Source organism: Brachypodium distachyon, chromosome 1, assembly GCF_000005505.3.
Source record: "Brachypodium distachyon strain Bd21 chromosome 1, Brachypodium_distachyon_v3.0, whole genome shotgun sequence".
Lineage (NCBI taxonomy): Eukaryota > Viridiplantae > Streptophyta > Magnoliopsida > Poales > Poaceae > Brachypodium > Brachypodium distachyon.
Window position 1 is genome coordinate 64644843 of NC_016131.3, and position 18573 is coordinate 64663415.

At 43.0% G+C, this 18573-nt stretch overlaps 1 protein-coding gene and 2 long non-coding RNA genes across 9 annotated transcripts; 1 reads left to right on the forward strand and 2 right to left on the reverse strand.

The window, feature by feature from the left end:
* The first annotated feature begins 76 nt into the window (after window positions 1–76).
* LOC104581800 lies at window positions 77–10620 on the forward strand. 5 transcript variants are annotated; one of them, XR_002965585.1, is made up of 7 exons: window positions 77–317; window positions 2792–2893; window positions 5759–5889; window positions 6018–8849; window positions 8938–9230; window positions 9791–10209; window positions 10606–10620. It is a non-coding gene; the product is annotated as an uncharacterized LOC104581800 (long non-coding RNA). The 5 variants fall into 5 exon arrangements; XR_729960.3 differs by lacking the exon at window positions 10606–10620 and having other exon boundaries at window positions 9791–10305; XR_002965586.1 differs by lacking the exon at window positions 10606–10620 and having other exon boundaries at window positions 8938–9147; window positions 9791–10305.
* On the reverse strand, window positions 1613–4726 carry LOC100828631 (protein CHUP1, chloroplastic). Of its 2 annotated transcripts, XM_024462315.1 has the most exons (6): window positions 4527–4722; window positions 3752–4454; window positions 2706–3022; window positions 2508–2619; window positions 2145–2276; window positions 1613–2046 (listed from the first exon to the last, which is right to left on the reverse strand). In XM_024462315.1, exons 2-6 carry the CDS (start codon window positions 4367–4369, stop codon window positions 1972–1974), a joined length of 1254 nt encoding a protein of 417 aa, XP_024318083.1. In that variant the 5' UTR covers window positions 4370–4454; window positions 4527–4722; the 3' UTR covers window positions 1613–1971. The 2 variants fall into 2 exon arrangements, 1 of the variants encoding a protein (XP_024318083.1); XR_002965583.1 differs by having other exon boundaries at window positions 2029–2046; window positions 2145–2397; window positions 3752–4726.
* Window positions 10621–11763: 1143 nt separating the features above from the next.
* Window positions 11764–15466, reverse strand: LOC106865819. 2 transcript variants are annotated; one of them, XR_002963487.1, is made up of 4 exons: window positions 15335–15466; window positions 13353–15121; window positions 12264–13244; window positions 11764–12148 (listed from the first exon to the last, which is right to left on the reverse strand). It is a non-coding gene; the product is annotated as an uncharacterized LOC106865819 (long non-coding RNA). The 2 variants fall into 2 exon arrangements; XR_002963486.1 differs by having other exon boundaries at window positions 11764–12165.
* Window positions 15467–18573: the final 3107 nt, after the last annotated feature.

Below are 18573 nucleotides of genomic sequence, written 5' to 3' on the forward strand. Positions count from 1 at the left end.
GCAGGTGGGGCCGGAAACGCGCCTGGCCCACTAGTCAGTCAAATTGTCTGGTGACTGGTGAGTGATGACTCCGTCAAGAAAAAGAAAAAAAGAAAAAGTCCGACGACAAACAGTATTGGGAGCGCCGTCGGCCGTCGCAGCCCTCGCAAGGCGTTCGGTTCTCGGCGGCGGCCTGCCTAGAGAAGGCGGCTCGCCGCCTTGAAGGCTACGGGGAGAGCTGTGCGCTGCGGTGGCAAGACGCTTTTCCATTTGAACCCATCCGCCGGTTGTTTCCGCTGCAAAATTGCGATCTCCAACACAAGAGCTACACGATCCAGGTATTTGTAGGAGTGATTACTTGCCCTCGCTTATGTTTGATATTCTTGTAGATTTTGCAAAGCAACTACGGAGTAGCTATATTCATGCCTTTCGAGCTAGCTTTGCTAAGCCCTCGTGCATTTCTGTCTGAGGGGTGGTCCGAGATGCGGAATTATCGCGCACATTCTTTCCAGCCTTCGTGGTTTGTGCGAATTTTTGGATTATGGTGTTTAGGGTGCCTTTGTATTGCTTACAGACAATTAGAGTTCCTGCGGAAATAGAAGATGTTGATTCAACATACATGCATCGATTAATTAAACACATGATCCTGCTGCTGTTGATCTAAAAAACGATTTGCGATGATAGTAGTTCTTATATTTTCCAAACCACATGATCCTGCTGCTGTTGATCTAAAAAATGATTTTCGATGATAGTAGTTCTTATATTTTCAGTAGCTTATTGTAAGAGCATCTGCATCCCATGATGCTTAACGGGAAGCCAAAAGAGAGGGGAGTTAGCAGGTATAGAGGTAAGAGATTGGGGAATAGTAGCTACTGCCAGAAACACATCGCAACTTAGCAGGTGCAGCAATATTTCATCCCTGTGATTTTGTTTCTAAAATATTTAGTGCCACTTCAAGTCCAAGATGTGCTAATGGTTGTAATAATAGTACCTAAGAATGGAACTATGTAGACAGAGAAGCGAAGGCCCGCCTTAGCACCTAATTTAGATGCTAAAGAATATAGGTGCTCTAAAACTAAAGGGGGTTGCTATTTCTAAGTCGTTTATGAAGTGTCCTTTTTAATTGGGAAACTGCATTTACCTGATGCTTGTCACGTAAATGCTGTGGGGATTTAAATACTGGGAGCAGTGATCTACTTTTGGAGAATTTCAACTAATATGTTCTTTAATAAACCTCAGATAATGTTACAACAAGAAAAAGGGTATTCAGTGTCCCTTTTTATTCTGTTACACGTGTCTAAACGCATGTCATTTTGTATTAAAAGAAGAACGCCAAGAAGGCCCAGCAGAGTGAAACCAAAGATCTAAGCTAGCCAATAACCTAAAAGATAACAAGACCAAAGGATGACCAAAAGAAAAAGCAATAAAGCTACTGATAAGGCTACACTGCGAATACTCTTTAGGTCCTGTTCCCAATCACCCCCAATCACCCCTAAATCCATCCCAATCACCCCCTAAATCCATCCCAATCACCCCCAATCGAGAGGGATTGTCCCACAACCGTACAAGGCCTTAGAGGGAAAAGGGGCGCGGGAGGGGGGGCACTTACGGTCATCCTGTCTGCATAATAGGGTTATTTGTGAATATGTCATTTGCACATTATCTCTTGATACTTCAAGGTACAGCAATCACCGGGAGGCTCTAATTTTATTGAGCTTACCAAATAATGTGAACAATAGAACCTCTAATGATATTTAATAATGCTACTGAAAAGTGTATCTAAATTAAGAGTTGTGGGTAGATGCACTTAGATTTCAGGCTTCAACTTCTACTCAAGAGATTGCAACTTGGATGCAAAATAAATTAAGTTAAGATAATTGTTCGCAAAATTATCCTGAAGACTAGTGGAGTCGACATGGAGCCAACCTCGACAAAACTTAATCATGATTGTATCCCAAGGACACTTATTTGAACCCATGTATACTCCATGTATCACTCTGACTTGCTTGCATACGTCTTCAGTTCTTGAAATGCTTTCCGGCAATCTTCATCAAATCCACCTGCAAGCTGCAAATTTGGTTTGTTGCAATTACCCTAGTTAATTATTTTGTAGGCAGCAACTCACAATACCATTAGAAAGTAATTCATGATTGCGGCAAAACTACCTGATGTATTCGGAAGGCAAAGCGGACACCTTGCAGAAGCAGTTCTTCATCATTTACAAATGGATCCGACTTCAATGCATTCATAATGCGGTTCATGTATTCTTTTGCAAGCTTTAATGAAGCGGACTTTAGCTGTTAAGGTAGCAAGAGGATACTTCGTATATTATATGTTTATCAGAATGAAACTATAGCCAGGAGGAAAAGGACACTTGAATAGTTCCACTTTGTACCAACTAACTCATAAGTTGGTTTGCTGGAGTGGAAGAAGAGTTTGTCAAATGCAGTTAATTATATAGTCCCTATTATTATCAAACTGAGACAAAGTTGGGAATTAGAAGTTTGGAACTAATATGTAGTACATACTTGTTTTATGATTCCGGAGTCAAGCATCCAATCCCATGGGATCATAAGATCCTTGTATCTTCCACTTGCACTATCCCTTATTTTTTCAGTATTGTGAATACCTTGTTCAATTCTACAAGGGAAAGTATGAATCATGTCATATTGTAGAAAAACGCAACAACCAATAAATTATTAAATGCATTCTATTCATCTACTCACTTGTCCTGTAGAGCTTGCATACGCTTGAAAGCCATAGGTGTAGCCAGTCTCCTGTCGTCATGGAATGATGATGCTTCTGATTCCAGGTTCTTCAGATCGCGATAGGTGAATGCTGCTTCTCTCATGGCATCTGCTTTCTTCTCAGGCCAGTTAGGGAAGTGCTTGAGCACTGCCCTTTCATCTACCAGGTATGATAATTCCCCATCGAGCCACTTCACAAACTCTTCAACATCGGCCATTTCCTTGTATGCTGCATTCTGAACTTCCTTAGCCAGGAAGTTAATGAATTCACCCTGATTTTCTACATCTGATTTAATCTGTTGGAACAGAAATTGTAAGGGGACGTTTTTGGCTTGGTTTCGAAAAGCATTTTGAGGATATCACTGATGTGTAGAGAATAATATAGGAATAAAGCATGACCTGATGTAAATTAGAATATTGTTCTTTAAAAGGAGTTACTCACCGCTACATAATTTACTACTGCCTCCGTTCCTAAATGTAAGATGTTTTAGTTATAGATGTTGGTACATTTTTCTATAAACTTGGTCAAACTTTGAGAAGTTTGACTTAGGAAAAATCTAGAACATCTTATATTTAGGAACGGAGGGAGTATAACTGTTGCCTCACAAAAGATAGAGATATCTACTATTATCAACTCTTGGAGGAACAACACAGAAAAATCAGAAGAGCATGGACATGCTTTAGAACCAACACATGGAGTTGCTTTTGTTGCTTAAAGAGAAAGATATGGTATAATTTGGTGGATTTGTAGGCTTTAATCAGGAAGGAACATGTTATGCGATAAAAGTTTTCCTATTTATGAAATGGAAGAGATTTTTAAGAAGTAATTTATCTGCTGCGGTGAAATATTTTATTTATTCTTTAATTCAATAGAGAACTGGTAACTATCATGTGGGAAGAGAAGAAATATTGGGCAATCGCCAGGCTCATGTTTGCAAACATTGATTCCAAAAAAAATCAAGGAATTAGCAGATAAAGTAAACATGTTTTATATGGATGTGCTTTTGAAAAAGATATGCACTTACAGCTATAACATAAGCTGATCTGTTCTCTATCTCCCCGATCATGTCTCGGCTGTTAGTAGCTACTGGAATTCCCATAGATCCAGCCTTCGCATCATTTTTGCTTTCTCTTCTTATTAACAACCGGTACAACTCGACTACCTCTGGCACCCTTTGCACTGCCTTAGTGCTCTTCAATAATTTGGAAGGTAGGGGAGGTGGCGGTGGAGGATGAGGAGCCATGCATCCTTCCTTGTTTGCTTTCATGGTCGGTTGGATGCATGTCGGACTTGGTGGTGGATTTGGAACCCTTCGTGATCTTGATTTCACTAGCGGTGCCCTAGGGAATTGCTGCCTGCTATAACATGCTGAATTATTGAGATCCATAGCTTCCTTCACATCATCATTGTTGTGAACAAACTGCTTTTCCTTGGAGAAGTTGCCGGTGGCTGAATTCTCCAGCTTCTTCCACATTATCTTTCTCTCAGTATCCTGCCCTTCGAATGAGGAGACTTGGCCTTTTAGACGGCTGACTTGATGCCTCAATTGTTTGTTCTCCTCTTCCAAAGTGTGGTTCCTCTCAATCAGGCCATGGAGCTTGCTTCTCAGAAGTGCAACACATGGATCACCCTCCCTCATCATCTCTTCTTCACCAGGGGAGGGGATCTTTCAGTATGGTGGTACTGGTTCCTCTCCTATATCTCCTACTTCATCACTATATATAACTCTGTGGACCATTAAAGGAGATGCAAGTGAGTTTCTGTGCTGTTCTGTTGAATCTAGGCAAAAGGAAACTTACATATGTGCAAGCAAGAACTGGTGGAACATGAAGTTAGGTAGGAGCTGTTGCTGTTGCTAGGCTAATTACTTGTCCTTAAAGTGATTGCTATGGGGTACCTGTCTAGTATGTCGAACTTCACTAAAGGAAATTCAGTCATACACTCATACTAGCTTGCCTGTTTATCTTTTTGTTTGACTATTTTCCAGCACCGTCATACATAAATTACTACCACCTGTTTACCATAGATTTTACCACCAGCATCAGTGTGCTATTCTACCAACCAAGACCTAAAATTTCCTGGTTCATGGTTGATTTCTTTTGATAGGTAATTTTTCTTTTTCCAATTTGTGAAGATTTTGACTGCAAAGCTTGATTATAAGCTTTCTTCTGCCTCAAGTTGTGTAAAAGGAACTCAGATGGAACTCCTTTACCAGCCAGAGGGACATCTTTGGCTAATAAGACCAAGTGAAAAATCTTGAAAGGTGGAGAGGAAAAATAAACAATAGGAAAGCCGACCAAAGAAAAGGGAAAGGAGAAATCTTATCAGACACGCAGGCGCTACATTCCTTGGAATTGTGTCTTACTGTAGCAACATAAGCCATGTGAAAGTAATGCTTCTTATTTCTGAAGATTTCAAGTGAAACTTTTTCTACTACGTATCTGTATCTGAAAAGCGTTGCCATCTGATTATGTCACCAAATATAGGCGACAGCAGAACACTGATAATGACATATCAGTAGGCATAGAAAAATGAGTCCCTATGTATCATGGTTCAGAAAATGTTTTCAAAACAAAACAAACAATGAGAGGGAGAAAATGTTAGATACAGGAAGAATTATAGTGCAATGAGAGATAATAGGAGCTAGCATCAAAAGTTGCTCGGTGTGATCCTAGGTAATGGTACCAATTTAAAGTTCCCTCATTTGGAAGGAATTGCTGCCCCATTTAAGGTGTTCATTGATTTCATTGTCCCAGATTCCACGCTTGGCTTGCATACGATTTGTGTAGAACGCCAAATTTAACAGAAAGAACTGACTACCATGTGAATCGAGCCACAAGCTCATCCGTGTGGTGCTACTATTTATTTTCACCCTTTTTAACACTTGATTGATGGAAGTAGTACTGGTACATGTTTGCAGCAATGTGGTGTATGAACTGTGAAAGATTCTTCCTCAGGATCTGTGCATGGACCCCTGATTGCATGCACCACTACGCCTAATGTTGCACCGACAGTTTTTTTTTTTGGACAGCATACCGATAGTGGCATTCATAAATGTGAGGAGATAAAATCGTCTGAATGGAGGTATTGTAGCTGTATCTGGGACTGGGAGTGATCATTTTCAATCATTTGCAATCATTCTGAATTCAAGCCACTCCCCAGGTAAGCATCCCTTTCTTGAGTTTTCTGCTATGCAATACCAACAAGAAAAATGGTCCTACTTAATCATTTATATCCTCTATTATGCTCATCCGAAATCGACAGTTCATAATTAGCAACATATGTTGAAGGTATTTTGCACGCGAAGATGGAGTAAATCCTTTCATCCAGAAGATGACTCAGCCTCTAAAGCACCCATACGTGTTCCTTCATTTAACAAACTTTTCCCCAAAACATAATCACATCAGTGAAGGCAACTTGATACTTGCCACGGTGAAAGTGAGTTCTACTCCAGCCATTGGCATTGCTGTCTTGTACTACTACTTAAGATGGCAACCTCATGGCAACTCGCCCATCAGCATCAGGCTTTTTCTGGTGTTTAAGTATGGGCGGTGCTTAATCCGACGTTTGTACTGGACTAATGGTGGATTGCTGTCAAGAGTACAGAAAATAGACAGGATTTCTTCACGGAAACCGACACCCGCCTTGAATGGCAGGCCTGCTTATTTCAATATTTCGGTGAGTTATCACGTCACGCGGTGGTTTTGGATCTTACTAGCCGTACCCAGGCAGTTTCTTTTTGTGCGTATTCCTGGCTACCTGCTCTTCTTTGATTCTAAGTTACTCCGTACTCCGTATCGTTTTACCCAGCTATTTTCTGTTGTTTCCACTCCACCTTCTCCCCTTTTGTGCCGTAGGAGCAGCCTCTCATTTTGTTTGTGCGCTACAACAGCTATCCAGATCTCTCGGTAACTGAAGAAACTACCCACGTCATACACCGCATCAGGTAGCCCCGGAGATCAACTACGCAATTTCGCACGATATGTATTTCGAAATTTTGGCCTCGGCCAGCGCAAACCTGGTGGTGCCTTGCCTTCGATCTTACAACGATTTGGCCTTTTTTCTTTTGACATGAACAAAACTGGCACCACAGGAGATAACTCTAGCGTATATATGTGTTGATCTTAATAAAACCGAGGCTGGTGCCGTATGGAACAAAGTAACGAAAACAACCCCCAAAGGCCGAGACAAACAACATATGGTTAGCACCTAAAAAGAACATATGGTAATGGTTAGTGTCTTTGTGAATAGTGACGACGTGACGTTGCCACCGACACCAGTGAGCACTAACATCCGGAAAATAGTACTCCCTCCGATTCTAAATTCTTGATTCAAATTTGTCCAAATATGAATGTATCTATTCTTAAAAAGCGTCTAGATACATGTAATATTTCGACAACAATTTAGGATCGGAGGAAGTAGTACAATAATACTAGGTCGATATGGATCTAATTTCTAAAAAAAAAAATACTACCAAAGATCAAGTTGTTGAGAATAATGACCATTCTCGTATAGAATCAACTCGGAAAATCATGACATGTATACTAAATCAAATCATCATACGTGAACATGGCATGTGATATACTGCCGAGCAATAAGCTAACACATACCCCATGTACATAAATAACGAAAGTGAAACTCAACAAAGATGAGTATCACGTACAGAATGCTCGCAAAAAGCTTGGGGAACGCCAGTCGAGTCAAGCCATCGATGTTGGTCTTGTTGGTGTTGACGACATCCATGTGATAAAGAAGTCATCTCTATCTCTATCTCTACTGCTTATAAAAGCATCAACATATTCATCCCAACGTCCACCAAACTAAGCGTACACGGAAAACTAATAACCCCACATTCAATCTAACAAAACATGGATTATAGGCTGAAATTCCACCGGGCAGGAGAATCTTTCAGCCCCACCGTGTTTTATTCACGAAACGTTTTTTCTTTTTTCTTTTTCTCTGCTCACCCCGCCAGCCGACCCAGCCTCCTCCTCCTCCTCCTTCCCTTCCCCTGCGGGCGCCGCCGCCTGCGCAGGCTCGGAGAGCAGCCGCCTCCTCCCCCCGCGGCCTAACTGCACCGCCTCGCGCCGCCTCCTCTCTCCCTCCTTTCCTCACCCGCGGTCAACCCCTCGGCCATGGGTTCCCTCAACTGCCTGAAGGCGCTGCTGGACGTGGATATCCCGGCGGGGTGCTGCGTGGTGGTTGGTGCTGGTCAAGGAGGTCTGGATCCCCCCTATGCCCATCACCACCGCTGTTCCCACCTCCGGCGCCGCCCCACCCTCCTTCTCCGGTGCCCACCATTCCTGCACCTAGAGAAGGAGCATCGAGTATTCCCTTCCCTACCCCAATCCATCTCCGCTAGCCACCGCCGACCCTTCCTCTGGCACCCCCAGCCCTCCAGATCCATCGCGCTCCATCCCATCTGCTCCACGCGCCGCCCGGGCTCCTGCTCTGGTGTCTCCCCATCCCCCAATCCATGGCGCCACCATAGTCCCGTACAATTCTAGAGTCCAAGTCGTCCTCCACCTTCTCTGCAGGTATGAACAACAGTTTTGAGAACTTTTCAGGTACCCTGCGCCCTCCAAGTAATCATTTGACATTTCAAAGTGCTGAGCCATCAGCTATTGCCAGTAAGTTTGCGATGTGTGAATGAATGTCCATCGGTATCCTAGATAGATCTCTGACGACAAACAAAACGAAAATAATACTCCCTCCGTCTCATATATTTTGTAAAATATTCCAATGCTCTAATTATGTATATGGTAGTAAAGCTCTTCTGTGAAGTGATTTCAGTGAGCGACTTTCATATGGAATGGGTCTGGTTGTTAATTATCTTACCTTATAGCTTCGTTTCTGCAGACAGAAAGCACCTGGATGTGATTACTTGTGAAGGTCCACTCTATTCAACAGTGGAAAGAGTAGTATTCTTAGTTTTACCTTGTTATGTTTTTTAGTAATTTTTCTTCCAACATACATTAGTGTTTGTTGCCTTCCTGAGCTCTTGGAAAATTTCAACAGAGAACTCAACATATGATAGATAGGGTCATTATATAGTGTGAAAGGAAAATTCAGAGGGTGCTCAACCAGAAATGGAACTATGAAGACGCAAAACTCTACACAGGGTACCTGCTGTGCTTCTTCATGTTTACGGTTTACAATTGTAGCTTAAAATGTTTGTTCATACAAGGTGATATAATCTGAAACCTGCAGGTTTACATAAAAGGACGAGGAGGAGAATGATTAGAAGCCGGAGCAGTGGGAGATTTGGAGCTGCTGATCTGCTGCACGGGGCCCCGCCGTGGCCACCATGGATGATGAGGCTGGAATAGTAGCAATGGAGCCGTTCGAAACCAAGAGCTGCGTCTCAAGGAACATGGGCATGGCCATGTAGTCAACGTCCGCCGCCATCTCATCCTCATGGTGAGGCACGCGACCAGGTCCTCAATTCTGTCATCCTCACGGTGGACGCTATTGTTGTTCAGAAATACTTTTGATCAAAGGAAGTATGCCTCAGACTCCTGTCTTGTTTTCTGGCTTGCTTGCAATGTACACAAATTTGCGCCAATTTTCTTTTTGGTGTGCATGAGTTTCTAAGACTTGAGCACGTGGAAGCAAATTAGATATTTTTTTCCGCATAAGTTGATTATAGATATCAAAGAGTATGTTCATCTATTTGTTGATTGCTTGGTTTCAGAAGTCAAGTCACTTATTAATCTTTAGCACTTCAGACTTCACTGCCTGTTGGTACGGATGTCAACGGACGCGTATACGGACGCCGCCAAGCCCGTTTAATCAGCTTCCCGCGCAGTTTTTAGTTTTGTTTTTTTTTACTGTCAAAGGCCGCATGGCAGGGCTAAACGGGCTTGGCGGCGTCCATATAAGCGTCCGTTGACATCCCTACCTGTTGGAAAGAGTACTAGGCGCATTGTTGTCCATATCATATTATCAGATTCTGTTGCAAAAGAGCATATTATGCTCCCTCAATCCATCCGTTGTTACATTGGAACATGAGTTCATTCATGTAAGTTTCTTTTAGATCCTAAAAGTTATTTTTTTCTGTCAGCTCACCATACTGAGGCATCAACATTGCCGATCTCCACAGAAGGAAGCACATGGCTTAGACAAGATCCAAAGAACACTGCTTATAACTGAACTTTCAACTTTTACAGCTAAAACAAGTTGAAGGGGCTGCAGAACTGAACTGGGTATCACTGTTGGATGTGGAACTGATGGTGCTTAAACTCTCAGCCTTTTTTTCTAAATGTTATCCATGTTCACCTGGCATGACAGAGCATGAACTTATCGAATAATTCAGTGTCCAAGTGAACCAGAATCTGTCACTCATACCAATCCAACACAGGCTGCAATGCTTAAAGGTGCTTCATCAGAGGTCAACATGAGAATTTCACTGGTAACACTACCAGCAGTTGCTGCTCAAGGCGTTTAGGATTTGGATGGTTGTGTCTTTTTTTTAGATCACGTGTACGTATTAATGCTTCCTTCCATTCGGAAACATGGAGTTTCTATACCTGAAAATTTTGTTGGTCTTTCAGCAAGATTCGTTCTATTTCTCTGTACCATAATAGTGGATAATATTGTGGAGTATTTGTATTTTAATTAATTATTGCTTCTAATTTCTGCCGAGTTGTCATATTTGGCTACCTAATTATAATATATTTATGTGCTCGTGGATTTTATACGTTGCATGTGCAAGTTTTGCATTGCTACACAATGACAATCACTTAAATGATTCAACGATAAAGAGTAAAGTCCATTTTAAACCCTGTGCTTGTAGAGGTTGACCCAATTGAACCTGACCTGAAAATCCCTGTACTTAGCACCCCGAACTCCCTAATCCTGGTCATTACTGCCCTTAAGTAGGACTAGCCCCGGGAATGCTGACGTGGCACGGTATAAGCCGGGATTGGGGATTCCACGCTGGACAAGAAGTCATACCGGTTCAAAACAGGGGATTCCACTCTTTGCGATTTGGGGGAAAAACTAGGGTTCTTAGGCGGGAAGAGAAAGAGAGAATCGCGGGCGACGGCGGCGGAGATGTCATCATCCGGGTCTGCGGCGAGCAGCGGTCGCGGATGGGGGAGAAGCACCGTCGGTGAAAGGCGTTCGCCGGTGCCGTACCGTGAAGACCCGATGGAGTATCAGCCCGTGAAGTACTGCCTCTGCGGCGTGAAGGCACCGAGGTGGATTTCATGGAGTCCGCGAAACCCTGGAAGAAGGTATCATGCCTGTGTGGATGCATTGGTAAGCTCAATTTCTAGTCAATTTCACTCTTTGTTATGAATTTCTGTCGATTCTGTTTCCTCTGTCTATTTGGTTCTTAGTGTTCATTTTGACAGATCGGTGGCTGTGGGTACATGGAGTGGCATGATGGCCGCACGACGCCATTTTTGCGTCAATTGCTACTTGATCTTTGCAATGCAGTATGGGCTGCTCGTAGTCAAGTTAATGTGGCACCGATGGAAGCACAAAGTAGAAATATGGAGGGTTAATGCACTGAGGCAGGAGCTTGCTGAGAAGAATGCAGTGATTGATTCTATTAGGGTTAGAGATGAGATAGTGGACAGGAATAAGATGGAAAAATGTGTGGTTTATGCAATCTTGATTTTCCTTTGTGGTTTAGTGGCAGGGATGAAACTGTGAGTTGTAATGTGGTGTGTAAGCTAAGTTGCTAAATAAAATGATTGTCTGTCCATGCTGGTAACTAATGGAGTTTGAAATACAACTCTTTTTGTGTTTGGTTATGCTATGAAATGCCAGATTCATTTGACAGATTTTATGCTTACTGTGTGGTCCCAAATTTGAAACAATTTTGAAAGCAACTTTTTGTAATGTATATGACAGTAAAATGTGTGGTCCTAGATTTGAAACAATGTTGAGGTCCCAGATTTGAAACAATGTTGACAGCTTTCAAAGTAGAATACAAAATTCTACATTTTTACTGCATGTTGGCATCAATTTGACAGCACAAATAGAGTGCCTTGACAGCTTTGGACACACATAATATATGACAGGAAATACAACTTCAGGTTTCACAGCATTTCATATAGTTGCATGGCTGACAAAAGAGTTATAAGATGTCTTCGAACAGGTTTCACCACGAAAGATAAGGTTTAACCATACAAATGATGGCACTGCAGATTACAAATTGAGTACTCTTACAAAATATAAGCAGTTGTACTTGAAGATTCACAAAAGTATCACTTTTTTGGCCTCTTGTTGGCTTGCTCAGGAGCCAACTTCAAGTTCTGTCTCTTCTTTGAAACTGATGTTGCAGTTTGAACACTCTTTTTTTTCCCTTACTACTCTGGACAGGTTGGCTTGGCCCTGCCTCTGCAACACTCTTTTGTTTTCCCTTGGCTTGTGTAGTTTTCTCCGGTTGAACAAGTTGGCTTGCACTGAGCTGACCATCAATGTGAGCTTGTTGAGAAATAAGACATAACTAAGTAATTAAGCTTGTTGAGAAATAAGACAAAATGAAGAAAGAACATGTGAATTAATGAAAGATTAGGTCATACCTCAGCTGTCTTAATTTTTCTCCCTCTCTTAACAAGGAAAGCATTCTTCTTAACACCTTTTTCAGGATTTTTGGGGCAAGATTTCTTGTTGTGTCCAGTTTTATGGCAAACTGAACACTTCGTCCTGATTCCATACTTGCTCATCTTTTTCCCCTTGGGTGCTTCACCCTCTTCTCTCCTCCTATCATTTTTTTCTAGGCATTCCTAGCATCCTCACATAGCCTGGTGCTTGTGGCCTAGGATTCATTGAGACAGGCCATTTGTCCTGCCCTTCAATAGGTTAACAATGCTCATATATTTTGTGGAATTCCTGAATGGAATAGCAGTTGTCAATGAAATCATCTACTTTTCTGCCACACATGTATATGACACTAATAGCATGACAGCATGGAAGGCCTGCAAGCTGGAAGTATCCACATGAGCATGTCCTCTTTTCCAAGTTGACTGTGTATCTCCTACCTCTCCCACTAGTATGTTTCACCTCAAAGCCATCTTTGCCATTCCATAGCACATCACAGTTTGCTGTCAGCTTAATGCTCACCTTGAGCTTCTTAAAGATGTTTGGTCAAATGGTGCCATGCCACTTTTCACTATTTGTCCTGTTTTCTTGAATTCTCTTCATCATCTGGCATCTTATCTTCTCAAGCATTGAAATGATTGGATAGAACCTTGATTCAATGATTAGATTGTTGAAGGACTCACAAATGTTGTTGTCAACACTGTCACACTTTGATCCAACTTGAAAAAAAGCTCTGGCCCAATGCTTTGGCTCCAGCCATATAAGATCCTTTGCACCTTCAGGAGTTTCTAATGCAAGTTTTGCCTTCCTGTACATGAAATCTTCTCTGTTTGCTGCCTTGGCAATGGCCCAGAACTTCTTCTGCAATTCATGATCTCTGTGTTTCTTTCTCCAATTGGCATATATGTGCCTTGCACACATTCTATGCTCAGCTTTATATAAGGTTGATTTCATGGCCTTGACTAATCCGTACATACATAAATGGACAGATTATGGTATGAATGGTGAAGACATTGAATGGACAGAATATGATAAAAAAGGATAGAATATGGTAAAAATGAAGATGTTACCTTCTGTTGGTCAGAAATGAAGACCCAACCAGCTCCATCATCATTAATCTCCAAGTCCTTCATCAAGAACTCAAGAAACCATTCCCAATTCTCCCTTGTTTCTTGCTCAACTACAGCCCAAGCAACTGGATACATTTGATTATTGGCATCCCTTCCAATTGCAGCCAATAGCTCACCTTGACATGCTCCTTTGAAAAAACAACCATCAAGCCCAATTACTTTTCTGCAACCAGCTTTAAACCCCATCTTCAGTGCATTTAAGCAGATGTAAATTTTCTAGAATATGTGTGCATCCCTTATTTCTGGATCCAAACAAACAGCCACAGTACTCCCAGGGTTGCTCCTAAAGATTTCCAACTGGTAGTCAAAAACCTTGGTATATTCTTCTTTCATCCCTGTCAAGAATTTGTCCAACACATATTTCTTTGCTTTCTTGCACTTTGATGCTGACACATTAGCAAACATGTCCTTGAGTACAGTGGATTTCATACTCTCAATCTTCCACATTGGGTTGGCCAATATGAAGTTCTCATACCTTTGTGCTACTACTTTAGCAGTAACCAGCTTATTATCTCTGTTTTGTGCACAATGATGTCCAGGTTCATATGTTATTATCTGAAACCTTGAATACCTGCTGGTCTTTGCTGCATAGATCAACCATGGACAGCCAGGCCATCCACACCTAGCTCTCACTCTATTTTCCTCTGACTTCATGAAAATGATGCTCTTTTTGTCACTAGGCCATATGTCCTAACTGCCTTGCACATCTACTTCTTGTTTGTAAACGCCATCCCCAAACTGAAATGGGGAATTGGTGTCTCTGGGTTATACCTAATGTATCTGCTCTTCCTCCTTACTGTTTGCCCATCTTCATCTTCATCATAAGAGTAGTCCTCATCTGAAGAGTCAAACTCCATGTGTTCTACCACTTCCTCCACATTTGCAACCAAATCAATTGGGACTGCACCATTTGGTTCTGTCTCAATCCATTTCTGTGAATCCATCATTCTCTTCTTGAACTACCTAGCATGTCTTCTAAGCTCTTCTTCTTCCTCTCCACTGTCATCACTGTAAGCCACATAATCACTGTCTTCTGAATCAGATTTATCTGAACTATCTTCAACAGCTTCTGCACCTTCATTTATGTTCATTGGTGTTGGATTCACAACCTGTGAGGAAGTAGGCATACTGGGGCATGAATATAGGTTGTGTCAGTTCAGTTCGCACAGGTAACACTTTTGCTGCTGCCTTCTTGGGACTAATTTGAGTGACTACACCTTTCTCATTAGTTATGAACACTTCACCCTGATGATCATCTCCTGCAGTAAGTATACCATTATTAGGAAGACCCTCTTTCTTCCTCACTATCCTCATCACTCTGCTCATCGCCAATTTCTTCTTCATAGTCACTGCCACTAGGATTATCTTCCTCATTTGCACCACTGGAATCCACAAAAACTTCAGCAACTCCCCCATCAGTAATGTGCTTAGCCATCATCATTGTTCTAGTATCATCATACAAGAATAGCAAGCTATCCTTTAACTCTGAACCGGGTATCAGGAAATAGAGCTTCAGTTCTTCAACAACATCCATATGATCAGCTAGATGACCTCTGAGCTCTGGCAAAGAGACCTTGTCAATCTCTATCTCTAACATAGCATGATCGCCCCCAATATAATCCAGCTCTGGACCAATGTACATGAACTCCCCCCCGAAGTGAAAGCGCACTGACAACATCTCCGCTGGGTCCATGATTGCAAAATTAAACCTAAAAATCAAGGCACAATGCAGTTATAAATGCCTAATCCATCGAATCGCAGCCGTAAATAACCTATTTCAACCGAAACAAACTCAGATTTCTTGCTGTCGGTTGCCCGCCCCAAAACCCCAATTTCACCCTTCGAGAAACCCTAACCGAACGGCGCACTCCGGATGTACTGCTACCTATCGAACTTGTAACGGAGCAGATGGGACAGCGTACCTGCTCGAGTTTGTCTCCGATTATCGTCGCCGGCCGCCGCGATCAATCCTTCCTCGCCATTGCCGCCGCGAGGAGCTCAAAGGGAAGGGGAGGCGTCGCGGGAGAGAATACGAAGGAGTAATGGGAGGAGTCGGGCCCTAGCTACCGGTTTGACTAGTCGCTGCCCTGTTGGACTAATGATGGGACCCACCTTATGCCACGTCATCGATCCATGTTTGGCAAACCACTTAAGGGCAGTAATGATCGGGATTAGGGAGTTCGGGGTGCTAAGTACAGGGATTTGCAGGTCAGGGTTCGATTGGGTAAACCTCTACAAGCACAGGGTTTAAAATGGACTTTACTCCAACGATAAAAACAATAATAAAAAATAACTTATAGAGAACTTAAATTCAAAAAACATGTATCGTGGAGACGTGCGTTGCACGTGCAAGCTCACTAGTCTAGGAAGTAGCCGATCAATAAGTAACGTCATCCACTTTCAAAAAAAAAATAAGTAATGTCATCTACATAAATACAGAATGCTCGAAAAAACATTATCAGCCCTAACCCGGTACAGGATCTAGATGACGCAGTTCAGAGGCCTGTTTTCAACACGGCCATGCACGCGGTCGTCGGGGTCGGAGCATACAAGAGAAGCTGGCCCATTTATCATAACGGATCCCGTCCAGAAGCATTTTGTGCCCATGTATAGGAGTTTTTATTTCCTCAAAAAAAATGTATAGGAGTTTTGGGCTGTTCGTCGCTCGCACCGTCCAGAGGCCTAGCTTTGGATTAAACCACGGCCTCCAATTTCTCACGGGAAAAAGAAACGGCCTCCTCGCTTCGCGCCGGGTGCAGGCTTCCAGCATGGACCGGAGCATTCTCATTCCAGCTCCCCTCAAAAAAAAAAAAGCCAAGGATTCCAGCATTCCAACGGTGCAGCAGCATCCCACCGATTTCCTCAACCACGGGGCACCGTGGAAGCTGGGTGACTGCCTTCCTTCAGTTCTGCCTGCCCAGGTTCAGCGTGCCAGATGCGACCGCGTTGGGTCGGAACTCCCAAGAACGGGACAAGACAACGTGTGTGGCTTCCTCCAGTTCCGATCGAGCAAGCCCACTGGGTTTGACTCGTGAACACGTCTGAGTTCCACAGCCACGCAAAAAACGGCAACGTACAAAAGTTGGGCGCAGCCGCGCGCTTGGAGGCGGGTCATGTGACGCAGCTATTGATTCAGGTGATCGGTCGATTTGTGTTGCTTTTAGCTGGATATATCCTTCGCCGACAGATGATTATCACGCTGTGTCGACAAACCTAAGCTGAGCTCATACATGACGGAACGGAGCGCCGGCTGCAACGCTAATGATCATGTGACGCTGCATTTTTTTTTTCTGCGTCAGGGTCATCATGATCATGGCCGTCTAACTACTATTGGTTTATAAGCAAACGAGATTTTTAAATTAACGAGTTGTCCTTTTCATGCATACCAGTAGTGAATAAGACACCATGGTTTCCCGGAGAAAAGAGATGCGATTACATCACGGACAATTTGCTGACGAGTGAGGTTGTCTGGCAGACGGCTGCTTGGCTGCTGTCGCATGTTGCTGCGACTCTTCTGTCTCGGAGCGAAGCATTTGGAGCGAGCCAGTTTCAGGGCAGGGCGGAAATGCCGAAACCGGTGCCAAGTTTGGGTTTTTCTGACGCGGGGCGGCGCTGTTTCAGGCTGCTGCTTGCGCTGCAGCGGGTTTGGACTAGTGTCCCCAAGTCCCCACCACTACCCCGGGAGTGTTCGTGTTTTTCTTTTCTATAAGAATAATCTGGATCAATCTTGATAGCACTGGATCCAGACCATGCAGCTAAAGCGTAATGTGCTGAATTTATTTTGAATCCACTTGCAAAAGGATGGCTAAGAGAATATAAAAGTGATTGAACAATTGAACAAACAGTAAAACATATAAAACTAATTAGAGAAAGAACATTCTTTCAAATAAAGTTCCAACTCCCTGGAGGAATATTTATGCAAAGACTGATGTACTCCCTCCGTCCTATATTAAGTGACTAAAATTTGTCTAATTTTGTTTAGATATATGTAATATCTCTATAATCTGCATCTACCATTATCTCTTGCACTCAATTTAGGACTCTTTGACTAAGTGTTGTAGTGGGATACAAAATCATGTTAACTTCTTCTCTCTCCTTTTTCATTTCTTCATGTACATGGACGAAAATTAGAAAAGAAAATTGTGGTGTCACCTCTCTTGTAGGATTTATCCTCTATAAATAAGCATATATTATTGTTAAATCAATGAAGATTTATCAAAATTCGAGGCAACCTATTTTCTGAAGTCACGAGTGAAAACACCTTTGGCGACACGGGGGAAACCCTAGCTGCCGCCAGTTCTCGCCTCCTCCCCCGTCCCCCCTACATCGCCGCCGCCGGAGGGGGTGCCGGCGAATCCCGCGCACGCCCAGGGAAGGTGGCCGTGGGGCGGGCTTTCTCCCTTCGCACTCTCCCTCTCGGATTCCGCAGCTTGGGGGAGCTCCTCGCGCCACATGGTGGCTGCGGTGCAGCAGGTGGGCAGCCTGACGTGTTGCGGTCATTCTTTGAGAGGCTTGGCAGCGGGCGGGAAGCGGTTGTTGAGGTCCTGTGCGCGACTTCTTCGTCTTTTAGGCTTGATGTGGTGCGACTTGTTTTTGGTCCAAACTAGTTAGGATTGGTGGTGTGGTTTTTCTTTTGCCACTTGATGGCGTTGTTCTTGGCGTTTTGGCGTTGTACTAGATTTCTGACTCTTTTTCTTTAATCGATGCACCCGCTGGGTTGCATTCCACTAGAAAAAAAATCGCCACCGTCAGGTGACAACAACGGCTCGATGCGATGCTCCCTGTTCTGTTCATATAACCGTTTGCGGAATGGTTTCCCTTTTTTGGAAAAAATGGAGCATCTAGCAACCATCCTGATCTAGTTTAAGAAAACGAATCATAAAATGGTCTTTGCTGGCTACTCGGAATCCAGTGTTGTAGTACTTTCTCCGTCCCAAAATAAGTGTCGTGAATTTGTATAAGATCTCGTACAAATCCACGACAGTTATTTTGGGACGGAGGGAGTACGTCATGGCATAACGTACCCAAAAAAAAGGTACTACCTCCGTTTGCACCTTTCTTGTTGTGGTTTTAATACAAATTTGAATCAAGACCACGACAAAAATTTAGAAAGGGAGGGAGTACAAAACAGCTTTGGAATTCTTGCCTCTCCCCCTTATTA